Source organism: Triturus cristatus, chromosome 1_2, assembly GCF_964204655.1.
Source record: "Triturus cristatus chromosome 1_2, aTriCri1.1, whole genome shotgun sequence".
Classification (NCBI taxonomy): Eukaryota; Metazoa; Chordata; class Amphibia; order Caudata; family Salamandridae; genus Triturus; species Triturus cristatus.
This window is the reverse complement of record NC_140580.1, coordinates 1,064,962,813-1,064,990,388: the sequence shown is the minus strand read 5'-3', so window position 1 is coordinate 1,064,990,388 and position 27,576 is coordinate 1,064,962,813. Positions and strand designations below refer to the sequence as shown.

The 27,576-nt window shown below is 44.0% G+C and overlaps 1 protein-coding gene across 2 annotated transcripts in view; it reads right to left on the bottom strand.

Moving 5' to 3' along the window:
* LOC146868662 (collagen alpha-1(V) chain-like) overlaps positions 1 to 27,576 on the bottom strand; it is a 469,251-nt gene that overhangs the window by 300,940 nt on the left and 140,735 nt on the right. For both annotated transcript variants that reach the window (XM_085612768.1, XM_085612776.1), the window contains exons 3-4: positions 8,342 to 8,555; positions 5,955 to 6,117 (exon numbers count right to left, since the gene is read on the bottom strand). In XM_085612768.1, coding sequence (XP_085468894.1) covers positions 5,955 to 6,117; positions 8,342 to 8,555 — 377 coding nt within the window. The remainder of the gene's footprint in view (positions 1 to 5,954; positions 6,118 to 8,341; positions 8,556 to 27,576) is intronic.

Sequence of the window (27,576 nt, the reverse complement as noted above, 5' to 3'; positions counted from 1 at the left end):
TACAATGCATTCTTCTAGGATGTCCCCAATACAAAACAATCTGGCATGGATCCGGCAAGGTGAAACAATGTTGGATGCAGCTGATATTGACAAGGACTCGGGGAATGGCCGTCCATGTAAACACAACTGCAGCACTTTGTCCTTGGGGCAGCTATCCTTGTATGTAGGTCCTTTTGCCTTTGCCCTACTACTCTGCCAAGTGATCATGTCCTTTTACTCTTGACCTTTCTCTTGTAAATCACACAGGAGAACAGAATTACGCAGGAATTACACACTTTTAACAGGGTGGTTGCAAGACCTATTGCAATCAAGAGAATTATGTACTCTGAGCATCTTCTACATCCACAATTCAACAACCCATTTTCTATGACATACTGCTACCTTTGCAACAGGAAAAAAAATAATTTTACTAATGTTCCGACAAGGACGCGAGTGTCCCTATATGAAGGTGTACATACTCACATCTTTTCTGGGCCCTGAAGCAACAGTGCATGTGTTAAAGATAGCAATATGTGTTTATTCTGTATTTGCTGCTCGCCACTAATATTCAAGTCGTCAACCAGACGCTATTTTGGACTGTCAGAGTGTGGAGGTAAGTCCACACTGTGGTCTGGCCTTCTTTCGGCAAACACATACTCCTCTAAGTATCTAAGTAAATACACACAGTTCTCTTCAGATTACCTCACACACTCACAAGTACAGACACACGTACTCAAAAACACTCTCACACATGCAAAATACACACAAACATTCACACGCATACACAAACGCACATAGACGTACACACTCATATATGCCACTTACAAATTCACATAGATATGCACACAGTCATGCCCAGGCTGTTCAACATAGGTCCTCCAGGACCAGATTCAAGACTCATTTTTGACAAGAACCCCTAAAATGCCTGCACAGACAATCATCATGCATCTCATTTGCATGGGCAGTAGTTATCTTTAAAAGATGATCCATCACTCCTGGACCTACACCGGACACCGTTGGAAAAAGTCCACACAATGGACAAAAGAACAAGTCACGAGACTGGTGTGCAGAGCGTGCACATATCAAAGGGGATGATTGTCGATTGGTAGACTCAAAGCTCTGCCACACTTAAAGGAGAAAGCCCATGTTTAGAGACCTATAAAGACCATATCCAGGAATGTGAGCGAAAGAAGAGACTGCCTAGCAGGTACAGAGGCCTCGAAAGAAAGACAGCATCCTTTGAATTACCGGGTAGGACACACATTGAATCTTAGCAGAAGGTGGCATTCACCGCAGGCCACACATATTTCCCTTTGTAATCTCGTCCTGACCTCAACCTCTTGAGCATGAAAAGCCCATTGTCAGCCAGAGGTTGATGTAACCAGGAAGCATGGACAGTGCTCCAACATTACATCACTGTCTGGGGGCACAGAATCCCCTCTATTTCCATGGGACAGACTTTGTCACTCACTATCTTTGCTAATCCCACAGACTCTGAGCTAAGGAACACAAACATAGAGTGAATCGGATCCAGATGCCTGATACATCTGCACAGACTGCCTTGATCCCAGGCTTTCACAAACGTCAAGTACACTTCCAGCCAATCCCTGGATATCGATTTCTAAGTGTTTCGGTACACAAGAATTGTGTATTATGATAGTGTCGCGCACATACAGCATTGTGTTACACGTACTGCGACCATGTTTGTTCCTAGCGACATTCCAGGTGTAGCAGCTAACACATATTTATCATTACACATGGCAAATAAATATTCATATTTTTTGTTGACAAAATAAAAAGTTCAGGAAATATAAACAAACTAGCCACGTTGGATGGGCCAACGGGATAGTCTCAAATTACAATGTATTAGCAATGGGTCACAGCACAATAGAATTAGATACACAACTGCCAATATTACTTTGTGATGTTTTGGATTCATTACTATTGGGGGAACAAGTTAAATAAATCCCTTCGTATTCCTTCTTTAGTAACCAATGAGGACACACAACACGTAAACCCGTCTTCACATTTTACTTAAGTCTTTTGTGTTTCCAGGTGGAATATGATCTTGTAAATACATAGCACCCTATGCTAGCTGGTCCAATACGTAGCCCACTGCCTCATAGCACCCCATGCTACCTGGTCCAATCAGCCATGACCAAGACACCCACCCCTTACATCTGCTCTTTCTAGGATTTTAAGCTTTGCAAGCGAGAAGCAAGAGGGTGCCAAAAGACTGGGTACCGCCCACCTCACCTAGGTATGTTTGCATGTGTGAGCGCCAAGAAGATAGAGCTGTGACCACAGAAATAGCAACTTGAAGCTAGCAGTTCCTCTGTGATTGCCAGCAGTTTGGCAGGCTATTGTTTGTACCCCAGGCCATCAAAAACTGGTAAAAACAGGTAACAAAAATGGGGCATTATCCAAGGCTTTGCCTTTATCTTTCATTAGAAGACATGTACAGTCTGGTACAACAATTAGAATACATGTACAGTAATTGGAAGACACGTACAGTCATTGGAAGGTACTTGCAGTCATTGGCAGACAGGTACAATGATTGGAAGACATACAGTGATTGGAAGGCACATACAGTCATTGGAAGATAGACACAGTAATTGATAGGCATGTACAGTCATTGGAAGATAGACAGTCATTGGAAGGCACGTACAGTCATTGGAAGGTATGTACAGTCATTACCCGACAGGTACAATGATTGAAAGACGAAGGCAAGTGTAGTCATTGGAAGATAGACACAGTCATTGAAAGGCATGTACAGTCATTGGAAGAAACACACAGTCATTGAAAGGCAAGTACTATCATTGGAAGGCACATACAGTCATTGCCAAGGCATGTACAGTCATTGGAAGATACACACAGTCATTGAAAGGCAAGTACTATCATTGGAAGGCACATACAGTCATTGCCAGACAGGTACAATGATTGGAAGACCAAGGTACATGCAGTCATTGAAAGATAGACCTGTCATCGGACGGCACAGCACGTAAGTCATTGCCAGACAGGTACGATGATTGGAAGACATACAGTAATCAGAAGGCATGTACAGTCATTGAAAGATACATAAAGCGATTGGAAGACACGTACAGTCATGGAAAGATACACAGAGTTATTGGATGACATGCACCATCATTGGAAGACAGGTACATTGATTGGAAGATGTTCAGTGATAGGAAGGCACGTACAGTCATTGAAAGATACGTACAGTCTAGGGGTGGGCGGAATTTGCGAAAGCGACTTTCGCAAATTATCGCAAAAATGTTTAAAATCTCCGCAAACACGCGGAAATATCGCGAAGATGCGGAAGTTTTTTTCCCGCCCGTTCGCGGTATTTTCTGCGTGTTCGCGGCTCGCCAACTTACCCATGCGGGCGCGGCCATCTTGTTTTCACTCTTCTCGCGGTGCATGATCGCGAGAAGAAAGACGTGATCGCGCGACGCATGACGTTACTGCGGGCGCGAACTGTCGCGAGACAGCGCAAATGGCTACCAACAATCCAACATCTTGTGGAGAACGAGACCGGATCGGGAAAACTTGTCGGCGAACGCGGGGATTCAGGTAAGGCGATCGCGCGCGTGCGAGAATGTATTATTTTACAGCGCGAGCAAGAACCAAATTATCGCTAAACTGCGGAATGCGGAAATTTTGACATTTTCGCGCTCTCCGCGGAACGCGAAAATGTCAAATTATCGCAATTTCCGCGAGCGGAACGGAAATTTAGCCCAGGCCTAGTACAGTCACTGGAAGGCATGTACATTCATTGGAAGCTACACACCGTCATTAGAAGGCACTACAGTCATTGGAAGACAGGTACATCGATAGGAAGACGTGCGGTGATTGGAAGGTAAGTACAGTCATTGAAAGGTACATGCAGTCATTTGAAGGCATGTACAGTCATTGGCAGACTGGTACATTGATAGGAAGATGTACGGTGATTGGAAGGCATGTACAGTTATTGAAAGATACATACAACGATTGGAAGACACGTATCGTCATGGGAAGATACACACAGATATTGGAACATATGCGCCATCATTCGAAGACAGGTAAATTGATTGGAAGATGTACAGTGATTGGAAGGCACATACAGTCATTGAAAGAGACATACAGTCATTGGAAGGCAACTACAGTCATTAACAGACAGGTACATTGATTGTAAGATGTACGGTGATTGGAAGGCATGTACAGTCATTGACAGACAGGTACATCCATAAGAAAACGTACGGTGAATGGAAGGCAGGTACAGTCATTGAAAGATACATACAGTCATTGGAAGGGAAGTGCAGTCATCGGCAGAAAGGTACATCGATAAGAAGACGTAAGGTGAATGGAAGGTACGTACAGTCATTGGAAGATACATGCAATGATTGGAAGGTCACAAAATCCTCCAGTTGATGGAAAGATCGCGGCATGCTTTCCAACCGAGGAAGGTCCTGACTGGTAGAGATTCTCCATCACACTCACACCCTGTATACAATATCCAAGGAGCCCAAGTTGCAGGAAAGAACAGGCACACTCACCAAGTCAGCATAACACCAAAGTGTGATATATTGGTGAGTAGACGCGTTTCAGCCTGCGCAGCCTTGATCACATCATACAATCACAGAAAAATGATATTTACTGCATTTAGTTTTCAGGGACAGCCAGTAAAGTCTTTGTTTCATTTGACACACTTAACGGTCAGAGGGGTGGGAGATGGGGGCATCGGTGGTTGTGAGCCTGTGTGTTAGTGACGTGTGCCACCCTGCATATTTCCTGAAATGTTTTCTCAAATTATCATGTAAGCACATTATCGGAGGCCCTCGGCTAGGAGAGACACTTCACATATTATCAATCATTGCTGCTTTTCAGTTCTGAGTAACACAGATTTCTGTACACAAAACACAACTTGTCCTTCCACCTATGTGCTTGGCCTCCTGTCAAACCAACCCGGCTAAAACCGCTCCCAGCATCCCCTGAAAGGTACACAGATTCAGGCCATTTCACCAGCTAATTTATTTTAGATGAGGGGAACTCATTTTTCCACTGACCTAAAGATGGTACAGAAATATGCAGAAAATGTTTATTTGTTGTTGCAGGATGGGTTACTGGAAGGACTGGGGCACCAGTGTGTGTGTGCCCCTGTGTGTGTGTGTATGTTTGAGTGTGTGTCCTTTCTGGACACAAAGAATGCAGAGAGGTAAAAGGGAGCCAGTTTGAGTTTAGTGGAAATTTGGACTCTGTCCACGGTTTAGGTCGGAAAAACTGGTAACACAGGAAGAAATGTCCAAAGCCTCTTCTGAAAATAAACCAAGTCAGCGATTTTTCAACTGGATTCAAGAAAAATAAAATCCAATAAAAGAGCGCCTAATCGTAAGTGTGTAACTTCAGAGTTCATTATGCGTATTATGTTTTTTTATCACATACGGGCTGGAAAGGAATGCGGACATGAAGGGACGTCTAGTGAAGAAAAAGATGTATCGGGCTCTGGATAAGATTACCTATAGCGTTGACGAATATGCGTGAGGTTAAAGGGCTACAAAGACGAGCGATGTCACCACATACAGCAACAGAGCTATGTGTTGTGCTACAATCTTGGGTGCATCCTTTCTAGACGTCAACAAAAACAGATGTAACATTGAAATAGGTGGCCAACTGTCTTGGTACTAGCAGGCAACGCTACCCTTCTCTTTAACAAGTTGTCCACTCTGCTCCCTCCCCTTTCCCAGAATCAGCCATCACAGCATCTTGTTTCTTCATTCTCCAAGATAGCAGGCACTGTAAGGTCTGACTTCTGAAGCCTTGATCACATAGCCTTCTCAGCAATACAGTCAAATGATTTAGTGATTGTTAGCTATTAAGGTGTAGCTTGCACAAGGATAGAGGGCAAATAGGCTGTCAAAGATGACCTTTCAAAGGGCCGCAAAGGATCCCAAATATTCCCTAAAACATGATGCCACTTTGTGAGGGATAGCTCTTACCTCAAACACTTCTTCATCAAGGATTCTGGTTCCGAACACGATAATGCCATTGGTGTCAATGATGGGATGGTCGCTTCGAGCTAATTCCCTGGTTAATTTCTTTTTACAGTCCAAAATCAGAGTGACTGTCTTCTTCTGTACACTTATTGCTATCCGGTGCCACCTGCACAGGTAGAGACACAAAGGAGATGCTTTTAGTGGGACGCCTATATGATGCAAAGAAAGGTACGATGACATTTTCTGTTGAACCCACTGCATGTCTAATTATTCTACGGTAAGAACCATAAGAGGAACCCAAAGATCACCATATGTTCCTACCATATTTAGGCATCACCTCTCTTGATTTAGAGTTGATTTGTTGGTGTGTTATAATATCGATGTCTGAGAAATCGTAACTTGAGTTCTAGGGATAAGGCCAACTTCCCATAGCTTCAGTTCCAAGGTCACGTTTGTGATGAACCTCATATATCGCCCTTTGTTTTTCTAAGGTTAACATTCTTAACAGAAGTTTCTCCTTTGCAGCCTGGTCATAATTCTGCAGGGACTATGTCTATGCGTGCCTGGTGTTAATATAACTTCAAAATGGGTAATCTGAGAAATTTGTAGCAATACTTTTGCGCCTTTCAGAGATAGAACACAATTTTCTAAGGTGTATATTTTAAATAAACATAATAAATCCAAAAGAACACATAAGGGGGGCTATCAGTGTATTCTCATTCATGCCACCAGCTGGATGTCTCTGCAGTAAAATAGAGTCCTAAGAATTAGAGTGCGCAAAAGTTTGTAAACTGCATGACCTATTCAAAAAGTACAACCCATGTTGTGTCTACAATTGAGCAATATGCCCAGAGGTTTTAGCAACACTCTTTCTTTTCTACAGCAAATATTTATTGAAGGGGAAATTACTGTGCTCATTTAGCAAAAGTACAAGACAATCCATAGTTTGTACTCATCACAATCACACTCTACATATACATCCTGCTAATCAGGATGCTGAGGCAGCTTCAGACAGTCAACAACCTTTGTATAATTTAAAACAAATAAGGCCTCCCAACCTCTTTAGAAGACAGGGCTGGTTAACCGCAAAGGCTCTACTGGACAGGGATATGGATTACATATCCTAAAGGCTGGACTCTTACATAAATATATGATGCTGGGTTTGGAACGATGTTTGCTACATTGCGTCGATTGACACTCTGGAAAGTCTAGAGAAAACACTGAATATTTTTCTAAATAATAATTCTGGTGTGGATTACTGAAGAGAAGGCCCGAGCACCAGCTCTATGCCAGATTTCTTGGCTAGTTACATAATACAAATTGATATTCAGCGTATCTAAATGAAAATCATTGATAAAATCAGATGTTTTCCTGAAAATTAGCCTGGATCGGGCCCACCAGGGTAACTATAAAAAATGTCTTGAAATAGAGCAGTGCTGTGGCTCTAATAGAGTTCAGAGAAAAAAACTGTACTACTAGTATTATTGAAGGGCAGAATAACAATATGAAGACGCATAAAACACAGAGAGTTGGCAAGTATGTCATATTCCCCACTCCTCTATAATGTTAGACTGACAGCATTGCAAAAAGTATTGCCTTGTAGGCCTTCAAACTGGGCAACAATACAGTATGGCCCAAATATGAGTTGCAAGTTATAGGGGGCAGAGAAATTCCAGTTTCAGATATACCATTTCTCAACAGTGTTCGCACCCTTGTACTGTGCATTCAAGAATTTACAAATCTGGATTGGGGAATAATATGTTGACATAGTTTTACTGGTAATTTCCTGCTTGTAATTTTCAAATTCCTAGTCCTTTTCTGCACACTAATTCCACTGGCTGTCAGCAGATCAGATTAGTAAGCAGAAACACAAGATAGTTATCTCTTGTCCTCACCAGAACAACTTGGATCGTGCAGAGTTGCCTATCTTGTGGAGATACCAATTCACATGACTCAAAATGATGTATACAGCACAGTTTTGACTGTTTTTAACTAAGTGTTAGGAAACAGACAGAAGCTATACATGGCCACCCTATAGCAGACACTATGACATGCCCTATTGCTGTCTTACACTGATTCTTTTGGAAAGCGTGACTTTAGTTACCTGTGAGACTTCATTAAATAGTTTGCGTTTTCATGTCAGTGACTGGTGGTGTGCCAATTGAATGGTAAAGGGAATCACTGTATAGTCACACATTACCAGTCACAGTATATTAATTGATTATGATGTCCACTTTCATAAAATATTGAGAAGATACCCATGTCAGTTGCATCTAAATTTTCTTTCAGTGTACAGCACTATTTTCTAGAAAGATTAAAAACTCATACCCGCAACCCCCAAGTGTACACAAAATGGCAGTGTTTTACGGGTCAGTGATTATGGTACTTACTTCCCGTCGGACAGATTGATGCCTCGGAAGAGTGGGTAGTCCTCAGGGCCTGGCTTCCCCATATGGTCTTCGTACAGCACCACCGGAGACCTGCCAAGTTCCACACCGATCTGCTGGATTCCCTGCTCATTGTAGATGGATATTAGGAAGGACTGGCCACCTTTCTTTGCTTTCACAGTGGTTAAGATGGAGAAATCTTCAGGAAAGGCAGAATCTGTGGAGGAAAGGCCAGAGATTAAGTCCTCCTCTTTGTTAAAAATGATTGTTTTGAAGATTGGAGGACGCGAGGGTTTGAAAAGTTGTATTACCCAAAAGTTTGATGCTAACTTATACCATTGCCCACAAACGTCTTTTGTACAGAATGTCAAATAAGATCCCTAATTCCAGCCAATCACATTGATTCATTCTAGAGTGGCTGTTTTGCTTTTAATCTAAAGATCACAACTCCACTCACATGAAACAAACCTGCTATTGGAGATGACAAGCAGTGTTTCAACTGCACCAGTAAAAACATTGTTAAGCAGAAAAGTCACTGTTCAACGGTGAGTGAGGTTTCTACCAATGAGTACCAACACAGACACACTGGAAACAAACATTTGACACCAGTCTTCAAGTGCGATATTGTCCAAAGATGGTTTCATTGTATGCCACTTTTGTGACATTTGGACAATATTTTAAACTAATTATTTTTAGATCCTGTGAAGCTGTTTTTAAATTGTCTTTTGTTTTATACTGTGTTACTGTGTTGTATTTTAAATACTGCGGGAATTTAACAAGCCATGTGGTCCACAATATTTCTGAAGGCAATACAGCTATTTTGAATGCATTACTTCACTACCAGGCTCATTCTCCTATGTCTCTACAGTAAGTGATTTACCACAATTCTTTAACTACTAGGCTTTCAAAATAATTCTTCCCTTCTGCAGCTGTGTATCTGAGCAATTGAGACACTAAAGAGGGGCCACCAGCGTAGATAAAAAAAGACTTCTCCTCGCCCAGTCCTGCATCTCTAGCAATGGCCAACAATATGCCTGTTTGATGACATCAGCGCGCATCTCTAGCATTGGCCAACAATATGCCTGTTTGATGACATCAGCGCGCATGTCTAGCAATGACCAACAATATGCCTGTTTGATGACATCAGCTGGGGTTTTGAGATCTATTGTGACATCATTCAACAGATTTATCCAGTTGATGGAGTGATTCCTTACCTTATTGCTTAATCACTACCTGCATCAAGTACTGTATAACGTCTTCATCATCTCAGAATGAGTATATTACAAAGAGAGTGCACAATTTATAGCACACTCCAAAAGAATGAAAACTACTCTAAAGACTTTGTATTTTAAAGATCAAAGACCTTTATTGGTCGACAAAGATGTGGCTATGATCAACGAGTATCACAGTGAAAATAATCTATGAAATGCTACATTGACTGACTAGAATTACTTTACTGAGATTTTCTTGAGATTTTTTGTTAAAGTGTCACTGAATTGTCTATGAAAATATAGACGGATATATAGAATCAATTATTTGGATAGTCAATTCAATAAAAATCATAGGAAATTAAAAACATTTTAAACGCACACACGGACATGCCTAAACTATCAAAAGGATTGAGAACACATCTTTGATCTTCAATAATATCCATAGTAAAGGAAACCTTTTTCATTCATGTTCATTTCAGATCAGCAGGTCACAATAAAAAATCTTGCTAATGTAACCCCTCACAGATAGTTATTTTATAATTCTGTCATAAATTTGAAAGCAAACCTAAGTAAATCGTTTTCAAGATAGATTTAGAGTGCTACTTGGAAGTCAAAAAATAATAAAAGGATACTAAAATCCTATGCACGTATTAAGATTAAGTATCTGCAAAAAAAGTACATTAAGATTTAACGTGTTTCGGCCTAATTGAATTGCATCAGATATCTGTTGGCTAATTTTTCTTCTTCAAAAACTGACCACAATAATCATGAATGTCCTCACTATTTAGTCTCCTAATTTTTGACTCATCTACAGATGTGTGCATATCCTTTTAATGAGATGCATTTGCTTAATATCAAACAGTCTCACTCTCTGCAAAGCACACTTGTTTCTATCAGTCATACCTGACAAAATTATAACCAACATTTAATGAATTACCACTTTGTTCACAGTCAACAAAGACTATTCAATAAAGAAAGCGTAGAAAGTTTCATGACCATGTGTCTTGAAAGTGGTCCTAAATGGGCTTCAAAAACACCCGCTAATAGTCAATTGTAGTGGCAGGTGTGGAGATGATGTCATGATGCTAAAAGGGTGGAAGAGATCTGAGACTGGTGGTCCAAATGAAACTGAAGAAGAAGGATTGCACTCAAGCAGCCTTGAAACTTCCCATTGCTGTCAGGTTTCAGATACCTTCAAAGCATTGCTCATGGCTCAGTTCGGTGTGCATTTTGAGTAAAGTCAACAGCAGCTGCTCTGTCCCTGTTATAAGTGCCTCTTTTGCATCCCTGGAAAGCAATGGACTGGAAAGCTTGGCATTCCAAAGCAGACTATCTTCTGGTCTGGGTAGTTAATTATATGCAATAATTTATCTTAATGTCTTTATGTTGTTTGAGATCGTGATCCCTTGAAGGTGGTAGGTGGGTCGTCCCGACACTAATCCAAGAAAGACCATATGTAGTCCATGTACAATCTACTAGAAAGTATAAAGTACTTTCTTGTAATCGATCACACAAAACCTGACCTTCTCTTCTTCTCTTTTTTATGACTTTCATCTATTGGCTTTACATTAAGAAATCCATTGATGTTGATATGGATCTCTTGGTCTATGCCTGTCAATTTCTGCCACATTCGGATTGGTCTGAAAATAATAACAATTCCTAGGCAACAAGAAACCTGGCGAAAATCAGGTTTTAAACATACTCAGTGTACTACCGAAAGACATTTAGGGACAATTCATTTTATTCATATTGCAATGTGGAATATATTTTTGTACAATGCAACAACAATGTTTTAATCGTCACAGACTCAGTGTAATACAACGTCTTATATGTTATGTTGTGTTATGTTATACGGATCTTTGTGGTTTTTTATGCAGAAATTCAAGTGGCTTCTCCTGAGGAAGGCGTTTGTTACGCTGAAACGTGCGTAGAGATTTACATTTTCATCTACCTAGATTTAGCCACCTTTTGTGCTTTTTTATCACACAATGTACCTTTATGTGTTCTTCATATATTTTTTAGAATGTATGTGAATTAAAATTGACATATATGTATGGTCATATTGATTGTTATGTTATTGTCATGTTATTTGTTTTTGCTACACCTATTTTAATCAAATGATAAATATGAATAAAATGAATTGTTCTTAAATATCTTTCGGTAGTACACTGAGTTTCTGTTGGTATGTTTAAAACCTGATATTCGCCAGGTTTCTTGTTGCCTAGGAATTGTTATTACTTTCAGAATTGTTTCCCTGCCCTAGGAACTACTAGTAGATACAGGGGGTCCTTGTTTTTTATACATCTGGATTGGTCTTCATTTCTGCTCTCACTCACTTATCTGTCCCCTGTTTTAGTAATTAGTATGCTTCTGTTCTCTCCGGAAAGCTTTCAGGTCATGAAGATGCCTCACAATATCTCTTCCTCTGAGTTAGTGATACTACCTGGATCACTTTTATCGAAAGCTGCGTCAGATCCATCCAAGGACTAGCCATTACTGGTGCATTTGTAAATTAGTCATTAGCAGGGCCGGAGTGGCCATCCCAGGCATCTGGCATTTCCCTGGAAGGCTAGAGACCAGTTTTGCTGCAGGTGGGGCCGTTTTTGTTACTGGGGGCCGGTTTTGCAGCAGTAACAAATGCAGCAAGCAAGCGTTTCCAGCTTCACGGGACCAGGCAGTGCTTCACCAGGGGCTGGTATGAGAAAATTGCTATGGCTTCCCAGTCCGGCCTTGGTCATTAGTTTGTAGCAGCATCAGACACCAAATTTCCGAAAGGTCATACTAATTTAAAATTCATCTTGTAAAGTGTCCTCTTCTAAAGTTAATTATTTGCCGAATTGAGCTTTTTAGCATGTCAGGGGAACACAACAGACGTCACCCTATGACGTCAAGTGTGCACCACATTTACACTCTAAATAAGTGACTCGTAAGTTCTTTCTTAAAGCCCAGAAGATTATCTAAACTTCGTAGCTTCAAGTAGAGATCATTCCATGTCGTCCAACCTACACTTTAAATGCCCTACCTTCTGACTTCACTTTCTTACCTCTGGATGCAACCAGAAGTTCTTCCTGGATGGTACGCAAGATCCAAGATTGACCATATGGTTGAGTCTTGTTACTTCGAAAGGAAGGTTTTAAGACAAACACGGCAGCATGCATCAGAGCCTATTTTAATAATGTATTCCCTTTTTAAGGCAACAATTAAAGCTCTGCAAATGCAGGGGATATAGGATTGTAATTCCTAAACTTTAGTAGGGTTTTTATTGTTTCATTGTCCTAATCCTTGACATGATGGATTAGGTGGATCGGGATCCCTCTATCTGCTGCATACACATAGCCGAGTGTTGACAAATATAAAGGGCATATTTAATGGTGGCAATATTTTTTTTAGCCCTCAAATGATAATATCTCGCCTTGATTTTGGATCTGGGTTCAAGAGAGAGTTTCACCATGTTGAATAGAAGAGTTCAATGGCCTATCTCTACAAACCACATTTTCAGCAGCCAAGAGGATTGCAGCACATCCTCTTCCTGGATGTCCAAATTATTTTGGCTTTATTTTAATTTTTTGCTGCCTACCCAGTGATCAGTAGCCAATGCCGCCAAATCTAGTCGTCTCTCTGACCAGTTTCATTAGAATTTGAAGGTCACATGCTTATTTTAATTTGGCTAGTAAATCTTCACCATCTTTCTTGGGACTCCTGTGATTAGCGTCTGAGTCTGTTTGTAGCTGTTCCTGTTTCAGATATTTCCTGAGTCAGCTCCTGACACCCGTGTACCAATTTAGATTTCAAAACGAATGAGATAGTAATAGGGCCAGCCTATTGGAATGAGAGTTTCTAACTTAATCACCTGTTGTCTCTGGCTAATATCAAGTCCAATGTGTGGCACGTAAATGTGTGTCTCACAACTAATTGTTGTAGATCGATGTCTATGGCTTTGCAGCCACTCCTACCAGCCAGTTTCTAGCCACCTCCCAGTAATGAACTTTCCAATTTCCCTGTGGGGCTGTCTCTTACCATGAACTGCTCTATGTGGAGTTTATAAAGTGTGCAAAAAAGAAGGATTTGCTGGGGGTCAGACTTGATCTGAATACTGCAGCCCTTCCCCTAAGTCTCAAGATAGATCATTGAATGTGCAGTGTTGCTGCTCCCCTGATCTTTTTATGTCAATTCTTGCCGCTGCCAGTCGTGTGTGTCACGTGGCAAAGTTGGGGCACTGTTACCCTTCTGTTTCAAGTTCAAACAGGTAAATTGCCATATATATAATAGGATCTTTCACAAGGCAATATAGTAAAAGAAAAATTTTCTCTCTGAGTCTATGTGGACACAAGGAACGGAGAGACACAGCCATGTACTTCTGGTGGAAATATTCTCTTAGCGAGTGTCTCACCTGGTTCCCACAAAGGACATTTCTATAAAGAAATAGACTCCTATCCATTCTCCAGCGTTCTTAATTCCATATACCATGCCCTAGAATTACAGAACAGTGGGGCCGATTCACAGAAGTAATCTGAGATAAAATCCTAAACTTACTACTTTTGATATTCACAGAAGGCATTTAGTAGTGGTAATGTCAGGAGTCCTAAGTTTACTACTACTAAATGCCTTCTGTGAATGCATGCTGTAGCCTTGGATGCGTTGTTACACTCTTTCATCTAAGCCATACCCAGGGTCACTGGAATTATGCAATTGTGTGGCAGCGGCGATTTTCACATAATAATAGATTTGCTGCATTTGCCACATAATACATCATCTTCCGCATAATCTGCAAATTTTAACAAAAAAATAATTTGATTCTACCTCAAACAGTTCAAAAGTTTCTAAAAATACAGCGACGCGTGTTGTGGCGCAGTGGGAGGCCCTTCGCAAAGCTCGATTGGTCATTTTTTCTGTTGATTATTGCTATATTTGTGTATTAAACTGGTACTAATGAGAAGCAACCAATGCCCATACAGTGTTGTCAGTAAAAAAATAATGAAATAATGAAGTAATACTATTACAAATTATGCATTACGCATTATGCTGCATAATTTGGCTTTTCTTGCCACATAATTTACTTAACCCTGCCGCATAATTTGGGTCTCGCAGACTTTTAAAAAAGCCCCTCAGGCCCTATTTCCTGCATATGACCTGCTACTCTCGCGGCTCGCAGGAGTAAACTGACAAGAGGAATAAGTTAACAGGATTTGAAACAACATTTCTGTAAAATGAGCAGCTCTCTAACCTCGCTTCAAAAAAAGCCTGGCCAGACATTCAAAGAGACCTGTAACCCCCAGGGAGTCGGTCTGTGAGAAAGTTCCTGGCGTGGGAGCTTCTGGCACAGGCGAGGAGTGGGAGGCTGCCGGGGTCTTTCCAAGGGTGTGGCTAGCACCCAGACAATGTGGCTGTGTTCATGGGCCTCTCGCTCCCACCTACTGGTTTATTATTAGTTAAGGCTGGTCTGAGCTCACTGTGTCTCTACACGAGGCTGTCGATGCTCTGTGATTAGCAGCTTTCACCTTCTTAGGCGAGGGCCACCTTTCTCCCTTCTGGGGATAGAGAAAGCTAAGCCCTAAGCAAATAGCAGAGCAATCTTGTACATTACATTTTCTCATACTTTTTTCGTATCTGATGTTTTGTTATACTATTCTAGGTTGTCTGACGTCATATTTTGTCCTGGATAGCTTTTCATTTCTGCCATTCTATGTTTTATTGCGTATTACTGGTTATTTGACTATTACATGTTATTTGACTTTAGCGCCTTCCCAAATGCAGCTGTCAAAGTCTCAATGGGTTGCACTTCCTGCACTTGACGTGACAACCAGCCCAGGTGGCACTGAGCCAAGGCATGCTTTTATGAACTCTGGCATTGGCGTAGCCTGGCTGGAACACGGGTTCATAGTCTGGCAGGTACATTGATGCACAGTCTGGCTGGGACATTGATGCACAGTCTGGCTGGTACATCGATGCACAGTCTGGCTGGGACATTGGTGCACATTCTGGCTGGTGCATCGATGCACAGCCTGCTGGTACATTGATGCACAGTCTGACTGGTACATCGATACACAGCCTGGCTGGTACATCGATGCACAGTCTGGCTGGTACATCGGTGCACAGTCTGGCTGGTACATCGATGCACAGTCTGGCTGGTACATTGATGCAAAGTCTGACTGGTACATTGATACACAACCTGGCTGGTACATTGGTGCACAGTCTGGCTGGTACATCGAAGCACAGTCTGGCTGGTACATTGGTCCACAGTCTGGCTTACATCAGTGCAGAGTCTGGCTGGTACATTGGTGCATAGTCCTGCTGGCACATTGGTCCACAGTTTGGCAGGCACATTGGTCCACAGTCTGGCTGGTACATTGGTGCACAGTTGGGCAGGTACATTGGTGCCCATCTAGCTGATACATTGGTGCCCAGTCTGACTGGTACATTGGTGCACAGTCTGGCTGGTATATTACTCCACAGTCTGACTGGTACATTGATACACAGCTTGGCTGGTACATTGGTCCACTGTCTGCTGGTACATGGGGACACAGCCTGACTGGTAAATTGGTACACAGCCTGGCTTACATTGGTACACAGTTTGGCTGGTACGTCCACAGTCTGGCTGATACGTTGGTCCACAGTCAGGCTTATATTGGTCAACAATCTGGCTGGTACATTGGTAAACAGTCTGGCTTACATTAGTACATAGTCTGGCTTACATTGGCACACAGTCTGGCTGGTACATTGGTACACAGTCTGGCTGGTAAATTGGTCCACAGTCTGGCTTGGACATTGGTCCACATTATGGGTGGTACATTGGTCCACAGTCTGGTTTGTACATTGGCCCACAGTAAGGCTGTACATTGGTTTACAATCTGGCGGGGACATTGGTCCACAGTCTGGCTGGTACATTGGCCAGTCTGGCTGTACATTGGTCCACAGTCTGACTGGGACATTGGTTCCCCGTCTGGCTGTACATTGGTCCACAGTCTGGCTAGGACATTGGTCCACAGTCTAGCTGGTACACTGGTCCACAGTTTGGCAGTCGCATTGGTCCACAGTCTGGCTGGTGCATTTGTCCACATTCTGGCTGGTACACTGGCCCACAGTCTGGCTGGTACACTGGTCCACAGTTTGGTAGGCACACTGGTCTACAGTCTGGCTGTACATTGGTCCACAGTCCGACTGGTACATTGGTCCACAATCTGGCTGGCACTTTGGTCCCCAGTCTGGTTGGTACATTGGTCCACAGTCTGGCTGGTACATTGGTCCCCAGTCTGACTGTACATTGGTTCAGGCTGGCGAGCACTTTGGTCCACAGTCTGGATGGTACATTGGTGCACAGTCTGACTGGTACATTGATACACAGCCTGGCTGGTACATTGGTGCACTGTCTGGCTGGTACATTGGTGCACAGTCTGGCTGGTACATTGGGCCACTGCCTGCTGGTACATTGGTACACAGCCTGACTGGTACACAGCCTGGCTTACATTGGTACACAGTTTGGCTGGTACATTGGTCCACAGTCAGGCTTACTTTTGTCCACAATCTGGCTAGTACATTGGTAAACAGTCTGGCTTACATTAGTACACAGTCTGGCTTACATTGGCACACAGTCTGGCTGGTACATTGGTAAACAGTCTGAATGGTAAATTGGTCCACAGTCTGGCTTAGACATTGGTCCACATTCTTGCTGGTATATTGGTCCACAGTCTGGCTGGCACATTGGCCCACAGTCTGGCTGTACATGGTCCCCAGTCTGGCTGGGACATTGGTCCACAGTCTGGCTGGTACATTGGCCCACAGTCTGGCTGGTACATTGGCCCACAGTCTGGCTGTACATTGGTCCACCTTCTGGCTGGGACATTGGTCCACAGTCTGGCTGGTACTGTACATTGGTCCACAGTCTGGCTAGAACATTGGTCCACAGTCTGGCTGGTACACTAGTCCACAGTTTGGCAGGCAGGCACATTGGTCCACAGTCTGGCTGGTACATTGGTCCACATTCTGGCTGGTACATTGGTCCACAGTCTGGCTGGTACATTGGTCCACAGTCTGGCTGGTACACCGGTCCACAGTTTGGCAGACACATTGGTCCACAGTCTGACTGGTACATGTCCCCAGTCTGGCTGTACATTGGTCCACAGTCTGGCTGTGACATTGATGCACGGTCTGGCTAGCACTGTGGTCCACAGTCTGGATGGCACATTGGTGCACAGTCTGGCTGGTACAATCATCCACAGTCTGGCTGGTACATTGGTCTACAGTCGGGTTTACATTGGTCCACTGTCTGCTGGTACATTGGTATACAGTCTGACTGGTACATTGGGACACAGTCTGCTGGTACATTGGTACACAGCCTGGCTTACATTGATACACAGTCTGGCTGGTACATTAGTACAAAGTCTGGCTGGGACATTGGTGCACAGTCTGGCTGGGACATTGGTGCACAGTTTGGCTGTTATTTTGGTGCACAGTCTGCCTGGTACATTGGTGCACAGTCCGCCTGGTACATTGGTCCACAGTCTGGCTGGCCCTTTGGTGCACAGTCTCGTTGGTAGAATCGTCCACAGTCTGGCTGGCATATTGGTCCACAGTTCTGCTGGTACATTGGTGCACAGTCTGGCTGGCACATTGATGCACAGTCTCTTTGGTACATTGATTCACAGTCTGGCTGGTATATTGGTCCGCAGTCTGGCTGGCACATTGGTGCACAGTCTGCGAGTACATTGGTACACAGTCTGGCTGGCACATTGGTGCAAAGTCCTGCTGGTACATTGGTCCATTGTCTGGCTGGCACATTGGTCCACAGTCTGGTTGGCACATTGGTCCACAGTTCTGCTGGTACATTGGTCCACCGTCTGGCTAGCACATTGGTGCACAATCCTGCTGGTACATTGGTCCACAGTCCGGCTGGCACATTATTGCATGGTCTACCTGGTACATTGGTCCACAGTCTGGTTGGCACATTGGTCCACAGTATGGCTGGTACATTGATTCACAGTCTGACTAGTACATTGTTCCACAGTCTGACTGTTATATTGATCCACAGTCTGGCAGGTACATTGGTGCATAGTCAGGCAGGTACATTGGTGCCCAGTCTGGCTGGTTCATTGCTGCTCAGTCTGGCTGGTACTTTGGTGCACATTCAGGCTGGTAAATTGGTCTACAGTCTGGCTGGTACATTGGTGCACATTCTGGCTGATACATTGGTGCACACCCTGGCTGGTACACTGGTCCACACTTTGGCAGGCACATGGCCCACAGTCTGGTTGGTACATTGGTCCACAGTCAGGCTGGTACATTGGTCCACAGTCTGGTACATTGGTAAACAGTCTGGCTGGTACATTGGTCCCCAGTCTAACTGGTACATTGGTCCACAGTCTGGCTGGGACATTGGTCCACAGTCTGGCCTGGGACATTGGCCCACAGTCTGGCCTGGGACATTGGTCCACAGTCTGGCTGGTACATTGGTGCACAGTCTGGCTGATATATTGGTGCACAGTCGCGCTGGTACAATCATCCACAGTCTGCATGGCACATTGGTGCACAGTCCTGCTGGTACATTGGCCAACAGTCTGGCTGGTACATTGGTGCACAGTCTGCTGGTACATTGATGCACAGTCTGGCTGATACATTGGTCCACAATCTGACTGGTATATTGCTCTACAGTCTGGCTGGTAAATTGATGTACAGTCAGACTGGTACATTGGTGCCCAGTCACACTGGTACATTGGTGCACAGTCTGGCTGGTACATTGGTGCACATTCTGTCTGGTACATTAGTCCACAGTCTAACTGGTATATTGCTCCACAGTCTGGCTGGTATATTTGTACACAGTCTGGCTGGTACATTCGTCCACAGTAGGGTTTACATTTGTCCACACTCTGACTGGTATTTTGCTCCACAGTCTGGCTGGTATATTGGTGCACAGTCTGCTGGTACATTGGTACACAGTTCGACTGGTACAGTGGTCCACATTCTGCTGGCACATTGGTACAGAGTCTGGCTGGTACATTGGTACACAGTCTGGCTTACATTGGTACACAGTCTGGCTTACATTGGCACACAGCCTGGCTGGTACATTTGTACACAGCTTGACTGGTACATTGATCCACAGTCTGGTTGGGACATTGGCACACAGTCTGGCTGGATCATTGGTTCACAGTCTTGCTGGTACATCAGTCCACAGTCTAGCTGGTACATTGGGGAACAGTCTAGCTGGCACATTGTTGCGCACTCTGGCTGGGACATTGGTGCACACTCTGGCTGGTACATTGGTGCACAGTCTGGCTGGTATATTGGTCCACAGTCTGGCTGACACATTGATGTACAGTGTCGCTGGTACAATCGTCCACAGTCTAGCTGGCACATTGGTCCACAGTTTGGAAGGCACATTGGTCCACAGTCTGGCTGGTACATTGGTCCACATCTGACTGGTATATTGCTCCACAGTCTGGCTCGCACATTGCTTCACATTCTCGATGGTACATTGGTCCACAGCCTGGCTGGCACATTGGTCCACAGTTTGGCAGGCACATTGGTCCAGTTTAGTTGGTATATTGGTCCACAGTCTGACTGGTATATTGTTCCACAGTCTGGCTGGTACATTGGTGCATAGTCAGGCTGGTACGTTGGTGCCCAGTCTGGCTGGTATATTGCTCCACAGTCTGGCTGGTACGTTGGTGCACATTCTGGCTGGTACATTGGTGCACAGTCTGTCCGGTACTTTGGCCCCCAGTCTAGCTGCTACGTTGGTCCCCAATCTGGCTGCTACAGTGGTCCCCAGTCTGGGTAGTACATTGGGGCATATTCTGGCTGGTACATTGGTGCACATTCTGGCTGGTCCACAGTGTGGCAGGCACATTAGCCCACAGTCTGGCTAGTATAGTGGTGCACAGTCTGGCTGGTACATTGGTACACTTGTGCTGCAGCAGTGCTTCCAGGTAGCCCCTTAACTGATGAACTGCAAGGCTACTCGGACACTATCTGGACTAGATTGTTTTGAGGGTAGCACTCCATAAAGAAGTCTGTAAAGAACTCCATGGTTGACTAGGGGATGAGAATCCATAAAGTCATAAGAAGTAGCAAAAAATATCAAAATCAGTAGAAGGGCCTGCAGTCTGGTCCTGTGGGGTGCAATTTTCCACTTCTGGATATGGAAACTAAACTATATATTAACAGACTTTCTCCAAAGCATGTTTAAAATTGATAGCCGGATGACAATTCAAGCTGAGCTAGAGGGCTTGTTGCCGTGGATATGTCTATTGTGCCAGAGGGCATGAGATGCTCTGACTTTTATTTCATTAGACAGGTGGAGGCATTTTATATCAGTAAGCTTTTTTCTAGGCATTTCTGCTCACCTCACCTAAAATGCTTGGTTGGTCACTATTGATAATCCTGCTTAGGGTGATCATATTGTAGTGTTAACATAGTGGTTACTATTTTACTGGGATAAAATTTGCTAGAAGCTCTGGAGGGCTTTCCTTGAGCAGAAGTAGCTCTCTCTACAGATGTGTGGAGACCTCTGATCTAGATCTAGACCTGTGGATAAAACAGGGGATACTCAATGGACTAAAGGGTTGTAGGGGGTGCTCAATGGGGATGTAGGATATGCTTTTAGGGGTGTGGGAAAGTGCTCTTATATGTAGATATCAGATGCTTCAAATGGGTGCCAAAGAGGCATAGGAAGCTTTGTGGGGTTTAGGGGCGCTTTTTATGGAAACAAGAGAGTTTCTATTGGTTTTAGAACATTCTTAATAGGGCTAGAGAGAATCCTTTCTCTTTCTGAGGTGTAGGGCACAGTAAACAGCTCTGCAGGTGGTGCTTTGGGGCAAGCATGGAATTCTTCATGGGGTGCAGGTCATATCTTCCGTGACGCAAGGGTATTTTCAATGTAGAGTGCTGGGGCTTCCAAGGAAGGATTGTTTGGATACTCTACTGGAATACAAAGGATGTTGTAATGGGGAGGCAGATAAAGAGAAGTCTTGGCCTACTGGGTGTAAAAGGGAATGTTCAATGGAAGTTGCAGTCGGTGTTTCATAGACAACGCAAGGGAGATCTAAAGAGAGATGGCGGATGTTATAGGAGAATAAAGCATAGGGTGTAGGTGATGCTCTAGCCTAGTGGGATGCATTGAATGCAGGGAGTGGTCTCTAGATGAATGCAGGAGATGACCTGGGAGATACATGTGATGTCTAGTCTAGGGAGATGCAGTGGTTGTAGTTGTCTTTAGATGGATACAGAAGATGCATGTGGGATGTAGGTGATACCGTAAGGTAGGGTGATGCAGTGGTTGTGGGGTTTGCAGCAGTGTCTAGATGGCTCGTCTAGAGGGATGCAGTGGGTTTCAAGGGGTACTCTGAGATGGATGCATGAAAAGTCCTGTGGTGTTCAGATGATGCTGTAGTCTAGGGTAATGCATGGGATGCAGGAGGTTTGTAGTAGCCTCTAGATGGATGCAGGAAATGTCTTGAGGGATTTAGGTGATGCTGTAGTCTAGCGTGATGCATGGGGTGCGTGGGAAGGGTTGCAGGAGGGTTTATATGTATGCAGGAGATGCTCTGGGAATGTAGGTGATTCTCTAGTCTGGGGAGATGTATGTGATGAGCTGGATTCAGGGCATGGCCTCTGAGCAGTACATGGGAAAACCTTCAAGATGTAGGGGATGCTGTACTCTAGGGTGATGTAGAGGGTGTGATGGGGATTGCAACAGTGTCTAGTTGGCTGCTGGCGATGCCCCAGGGATGTATGTGATGCTTTAGTCTAGGGGTACTGCGGCGGCGTTCAAGCATTGCCTTTTGAAGGATGATTGGGAAGCCTAGTTGAACGAAAATGATGCAGGGGGGAATGACCAGGGTCAAGACTGAGAGTGCCAGCAATGCTGTTGTATAGAATAATATATGTGATGCAATGGGATTCAGGGGACACTGTTGCACATGAATGGCCTGTCCATGCCTATTGGGGCGTAGGAGAGGCTGTAGTCTAGGGTGATGAGGGGGATGCAGGGGGTTGCAGTAATCTATAGCTGATACAGGAGATGCTCTGATGGATGAAGATGATGCTCTAGTCTGGGTAAAAGCATGTGATGAGCAGGAGTCAGGGCATGCCCCATGAAAGGTGCATGGTAAGATATGTGGGATATACATGATGCTGTAGACTAGCATGCTGCGGGGGGGCTAGAGGAGGGAGTGCAGTAGTGACTAGTTGGTTTAAATTGATTTGTCTGAGAATGTAGGTGATGCTCTAGTCTACGGAGATATATGCACTGCAGTGGGGTTCGGGGCAGGCCCTATGAGCGACGCATGGTAAGCTGTGAGGAATGTCGATGATGATGTAGGCTAGGATGATACTTCGATGCAGAGGGAAGAAAAAAACAGGTAGATACAGGAGATGCTCTGTGAAGTGCAGGGGATGGTGCATTCTAGAGTGATGTATGGGCTGCAGTGGCATTCAGGGGATGCTCTGTGATATAAATGGGAACACCAAGCCCTGGAAAGTGTAGGTAATGATGTAGTTTAAACTGATGCTTGGATGCAGAGGGAAGTAAAGTGGCAGGTAAATGCAGGAGATACTCTGTGGAGTGCAGGTGATGCTATAGTACGGAGTGCTGGGTGTGCAGCAGAGGGATCGGGATGCTGGGTGCCAGATTAATGGGAAGTCCAAGCACTGACCAATGTCGATGATGCTGTAGTCTATGATGATGCAGAGGGTGTGGGGGTTACGGCAGTGCATCGGGGGCTGCAGGAGATGCCCTGGGGAATGTAGGTGATGCTAAAGTCTACGGAGATGTATGTGCTGCAGCGGGGTTCAGGGCAGGCCCTATAAATGATTCATGGAAAAACTTTTGGTATATATGTAATTTTGTAGTGTAGGGGGGATGCAGAGGGTGTGGAGGTTACAGCAGTGCCTCGGGGGCTTCAGGAGATGCCCTGGGGAATGTAGGTGATGCTCTAGTCTACGGAGATGTATGTGCAGGCCCTACGAGGGATGCGTGGGAAGCCCTCACGAATGTAGCTGATGCTGTAGACTGAAGTGATGCCTGGATGCAGGGGGAAGGAGAGGAGTCAGGTAGATGAAGTGATGCCCTGTGGGGTGCAGGTGATGCTGTAGTGTCAAGTAATGTACGTGCTGCAGAGGGATTGACGGGACAATCAGTGAGAGATGAATGGAAACCCTTGGGGGATGCCAGTGAGGTTCACTGGTGGGTGTATGAAGGATTCAAGGTGTGCATTGGGTGGGCGCAGGGAGTGCTCCAAGGGTGATGCAAGAGATGCCCACAATGAATGCACTAGATGTTCTTGGAGGAGAGAGGAAAGGTCCAGCAGTCAGGGCCGGTCTGTGCACCATTTTCAGCTCTCTGGAAGCACTTTTGCAATGACAGCTCACAATTCAATGCTTTATTTTTAGTTGAGGTTGAAGGGAAATGGCACGTGGGGGTAATGGGCCCGCTATTAACAGATCCCATTTCTGTTTATCCTGCTGAAGGAATGTTCTCTGTTTCTTTAACCGAGAGAGCAGCGCCTGGGCGCCTTCCCTCCTGCCTGTCTCGAGTTTCCCTCCTCTGCAGCTGCGCTCACTCTATGCTGGGGCCACTGAGCGGCGCTATTACATGATGCGGGCAGCACCTGTGTGTACAGTGCCAGCTAATCCCCATGTCATACCTTTTGATACAATTCAGGGTGACGTGCGTGACCTTCGGGGCACGTCAGGCATGCGTCTTTGTGCTAGACTTCAGGATGTATTCCGGGACTGCCCCTATTTTCAGCAGAACTCGCCGGTTCAAAGGCGGGACATAAAAACTAGTCTTTTCTGCTATATTTTCCAGCATAATTATGGATTTCCTCCAGTTTATACATAGTCCACGCAGATTTCAAATACAAAATATGTTCCTAGCCGAGACGGATCAACTGTTATTGAAAAGCGTCACGAGTGGTGCCGCACAGTGGTAGACCTTTGCCAAGGTCACCTCTCACTTCCAAATTGTTGCATTCAGTGGCTAACCTGGTACTAATGAGGAGTTTATTTTAGCCAGACACTAATCAGGTGTTCAAATTACAACATTGACAAGTGTTACTGCCACAGAATGTGCCGCATTATGGTGTACAATGTGCTTTTTCTTGCCGCATCATTTAGACGATCTTGCCATATAATTTGATCCTCCACTGTCGCTTAATTCCGGTGGTCCTGCTATAGATCACTGCATCTTGTTTAGGGCCTCTATGTAGAAATTGGCAGAAAAAGGTGCATAAGTGACTTTTGGGTCATTTTTAGGCCGCGTCTAGGCAGCGCATGCGCTGCTATGTGAGCCATGCTCGTTTAGAGTATGTCCTTGAAGCCCCGCCCACTCTCTGCCCATATTTGTCATTGACTTGTGTCATTGTCCTTCGTAAATGCTGGCTTCTGATTTATTATTTGGCATGTTAGTCCCTCCTTAGTGCCGCCTTGTCTTCATTTGTAACCTCCCATGAGGACTGGCTCTTTTACTTCGGTTGATACACCGTACGTATTCTTTGGTCTGTAAGCACTATTTTCTTTAATGAATTTCTTACAGTAGGAAGGTCAAGCATTCAGAATGCAATAGGTCTCACATTTGCGAGAGTTTAAGCTCTTGGCATTGTAAATTACAATGCTTTATTTTTATGTTTTAAATACCAAATATAAATAAAAGGCATTGTCTATCAAACAAAGCACTTTTTTAAAATGTAGATTTATATAGCGCAAACTTGACCCGAAGGTATCGGTATCAGAGTGCTCTACACTAGCACCAGTTGCGTTACATGAGGACACATTCATTTTTGTTAGGCGCGGGGCGATTAAGTGATTTGCCCAGAATCACAGGATGTTGCACGCCATTGCCGAGACTCGAACTCGGTTCCCCAGATTAGAGGTGGACCCCCCTTACCGTTAAGCCAACTCCTCTCCCTTTAGTTGCATATTTGGGCATTTTCACACCCTTTAACAATATGCTAGTTGAAGTGTGTGGTTGATGTATTAATAATTGAATGAGAAATAATGGGTGAAGAAAGATGGAATTTATGGCCAATGTTCTGTTCATTTAAAAGTTTATAGTGTGCGAAGCTGCTACATGAGGTTAATGTGCCACTGGTGGGATAGGAAATAACGTGGTAGATGCAATCTCTGATCACTATGCTGTTGGTGAGATACGGAATTATTTGAGAGCTGGGATCTGTCTTTTATGTGTCCATAAAGAGACAGGAATAATGTGCCTGTGGTCGATTCACCACTGCAATGTTATGTTATGTTAATTTGTACTTATAAAGCACATTTTAACCAAACGGTTTCTTGTCACAAGGTGGCGGTGATCAATCAATCAGCACTTCTATAGCATGCTAATCACCCCGGTATCCAGGCGCTGCGTGAGATGGGGATATTTGAACAGCCAGGTCTCGAGGCCGCTCCTAAATTCTGCAAGGGAGGTGGAGGTTCAGAGGTGGATACGGAGGTCGTTCCAGGTCTTGGCAGCGAGGTGGGAGAAGGCGCGTCCTCCGACTCGGGTTTGATGGATGCAGGGGACAGTGGTGAGGACCAGGGAGACAAACCGCAGGTGTCTGGTGGGCTGGTGGAAGGTCAGGCGGTTGTTCAGGTATTCTGATCCTGTGTGGTGGAGGGCCTTGTAGGCATGCATGAGTAGTTTGAAGTGGCATCTCTTCAGTCATGAGTCGTAAAGCCAAACAGATGCGCTAATTTGCAGAGTATGGTAACTGATACGCTTGCATAAAAAGTCAAATCTTAAATTCTTTCCTGAACCTTGGATATTCGGTCCAGTGTCACACAGATTGAGCAGACATTTACCACCTTGACACCTTGTCTTTACGTACCAAAGTGGAAAGACCCTGATGTCTGGGTTGTACTCAAGCCTTTACATTCCCTCAAAAACAGTAAGGTGTTAGAATGATATATTTGGGTGGTCTAAAGATTCCTAGTGGTAACAGCCACTCTTCCAATAATATGACAAAATGCTACTCATCGGAGAGTATGCACATTAGCCATCAAACATAGTTCCCAACTTTGCTTAGAGAAGTCACCTTAAGCATTTCTATTTTAAAGGTGAGTGCTCATTTTATGTCATCCAAATACTTGCATTTTGTACTTTGCTTTGCTTTTAAATGTTCACTTAGTGTTTTCACATTGACTTCTACAGCCATGTTTTTCCCTCTAAAGAACTTTATTAAGGATTGTTTTTGTAACCAGCAAAGTTCTAGTGCATACATGACGTTAATTAGTTTCTTCGTTGGTTAGTGAAATGTCTCTCTGCACCTATATATTTATATTTTCACATGTGAGCTCCACACAACGTTGTTAGATTTTGATCCATTTGTAGTCTGTCTATGCTTGCTATTCACATGTTCTTTTCAGATGCTTAAGAGTTTGTAAAGCGAAGTACTTGATGAACCAATAGATTTCAACAAATGTCTAGGATAGCATCGCTTCTTGTTAATACATTTCAAACCTGCAATGGAGATCAGCATTTTGTTTGGGTAACAAATAAGGCACCCCACACATGAAATATAATCAACCTTATTCTGAGATGTGCTCTTCCTTATAATAACATGGTGTACCATATTCTTTTCAGGGTATATTTTGCAAAGGTTACGTTTTTGTGCATTTTGTTAACGTGTCTGAATTTTAAGCACTCCCTGTGCTGTCCTTTTTAAGCAGCTTGACACCTTTTGTCCACTGCACTCTGTTAATCTTTTTTAACAGAATGCTGAAATAGGTCTCACAAAACTAGCTATACATGCACAGTGGCAAAATAGTGGTGATTGGTTACATGTGAAAAACAATTAGTATCATGGAATTTTCTATTGGAGGGTCAGAGATCATGGCCTAGTAGTCTTTTGTTTTATGATGCCTGGGATTACAGAGATCATGGCCTAGTAGTCTTTTGTTTTATGGTGCCTGGGATTACAGAGATCATGGCCTAGTAGTCTTTTGTTTTATGATGCCTGGGATTACAGAGATCATGGCCTAGTAGTCTTTTGTTTTATGGTGCCTGGGATTACAGAGATCATGGCCTAGTAGTCTTTTGTT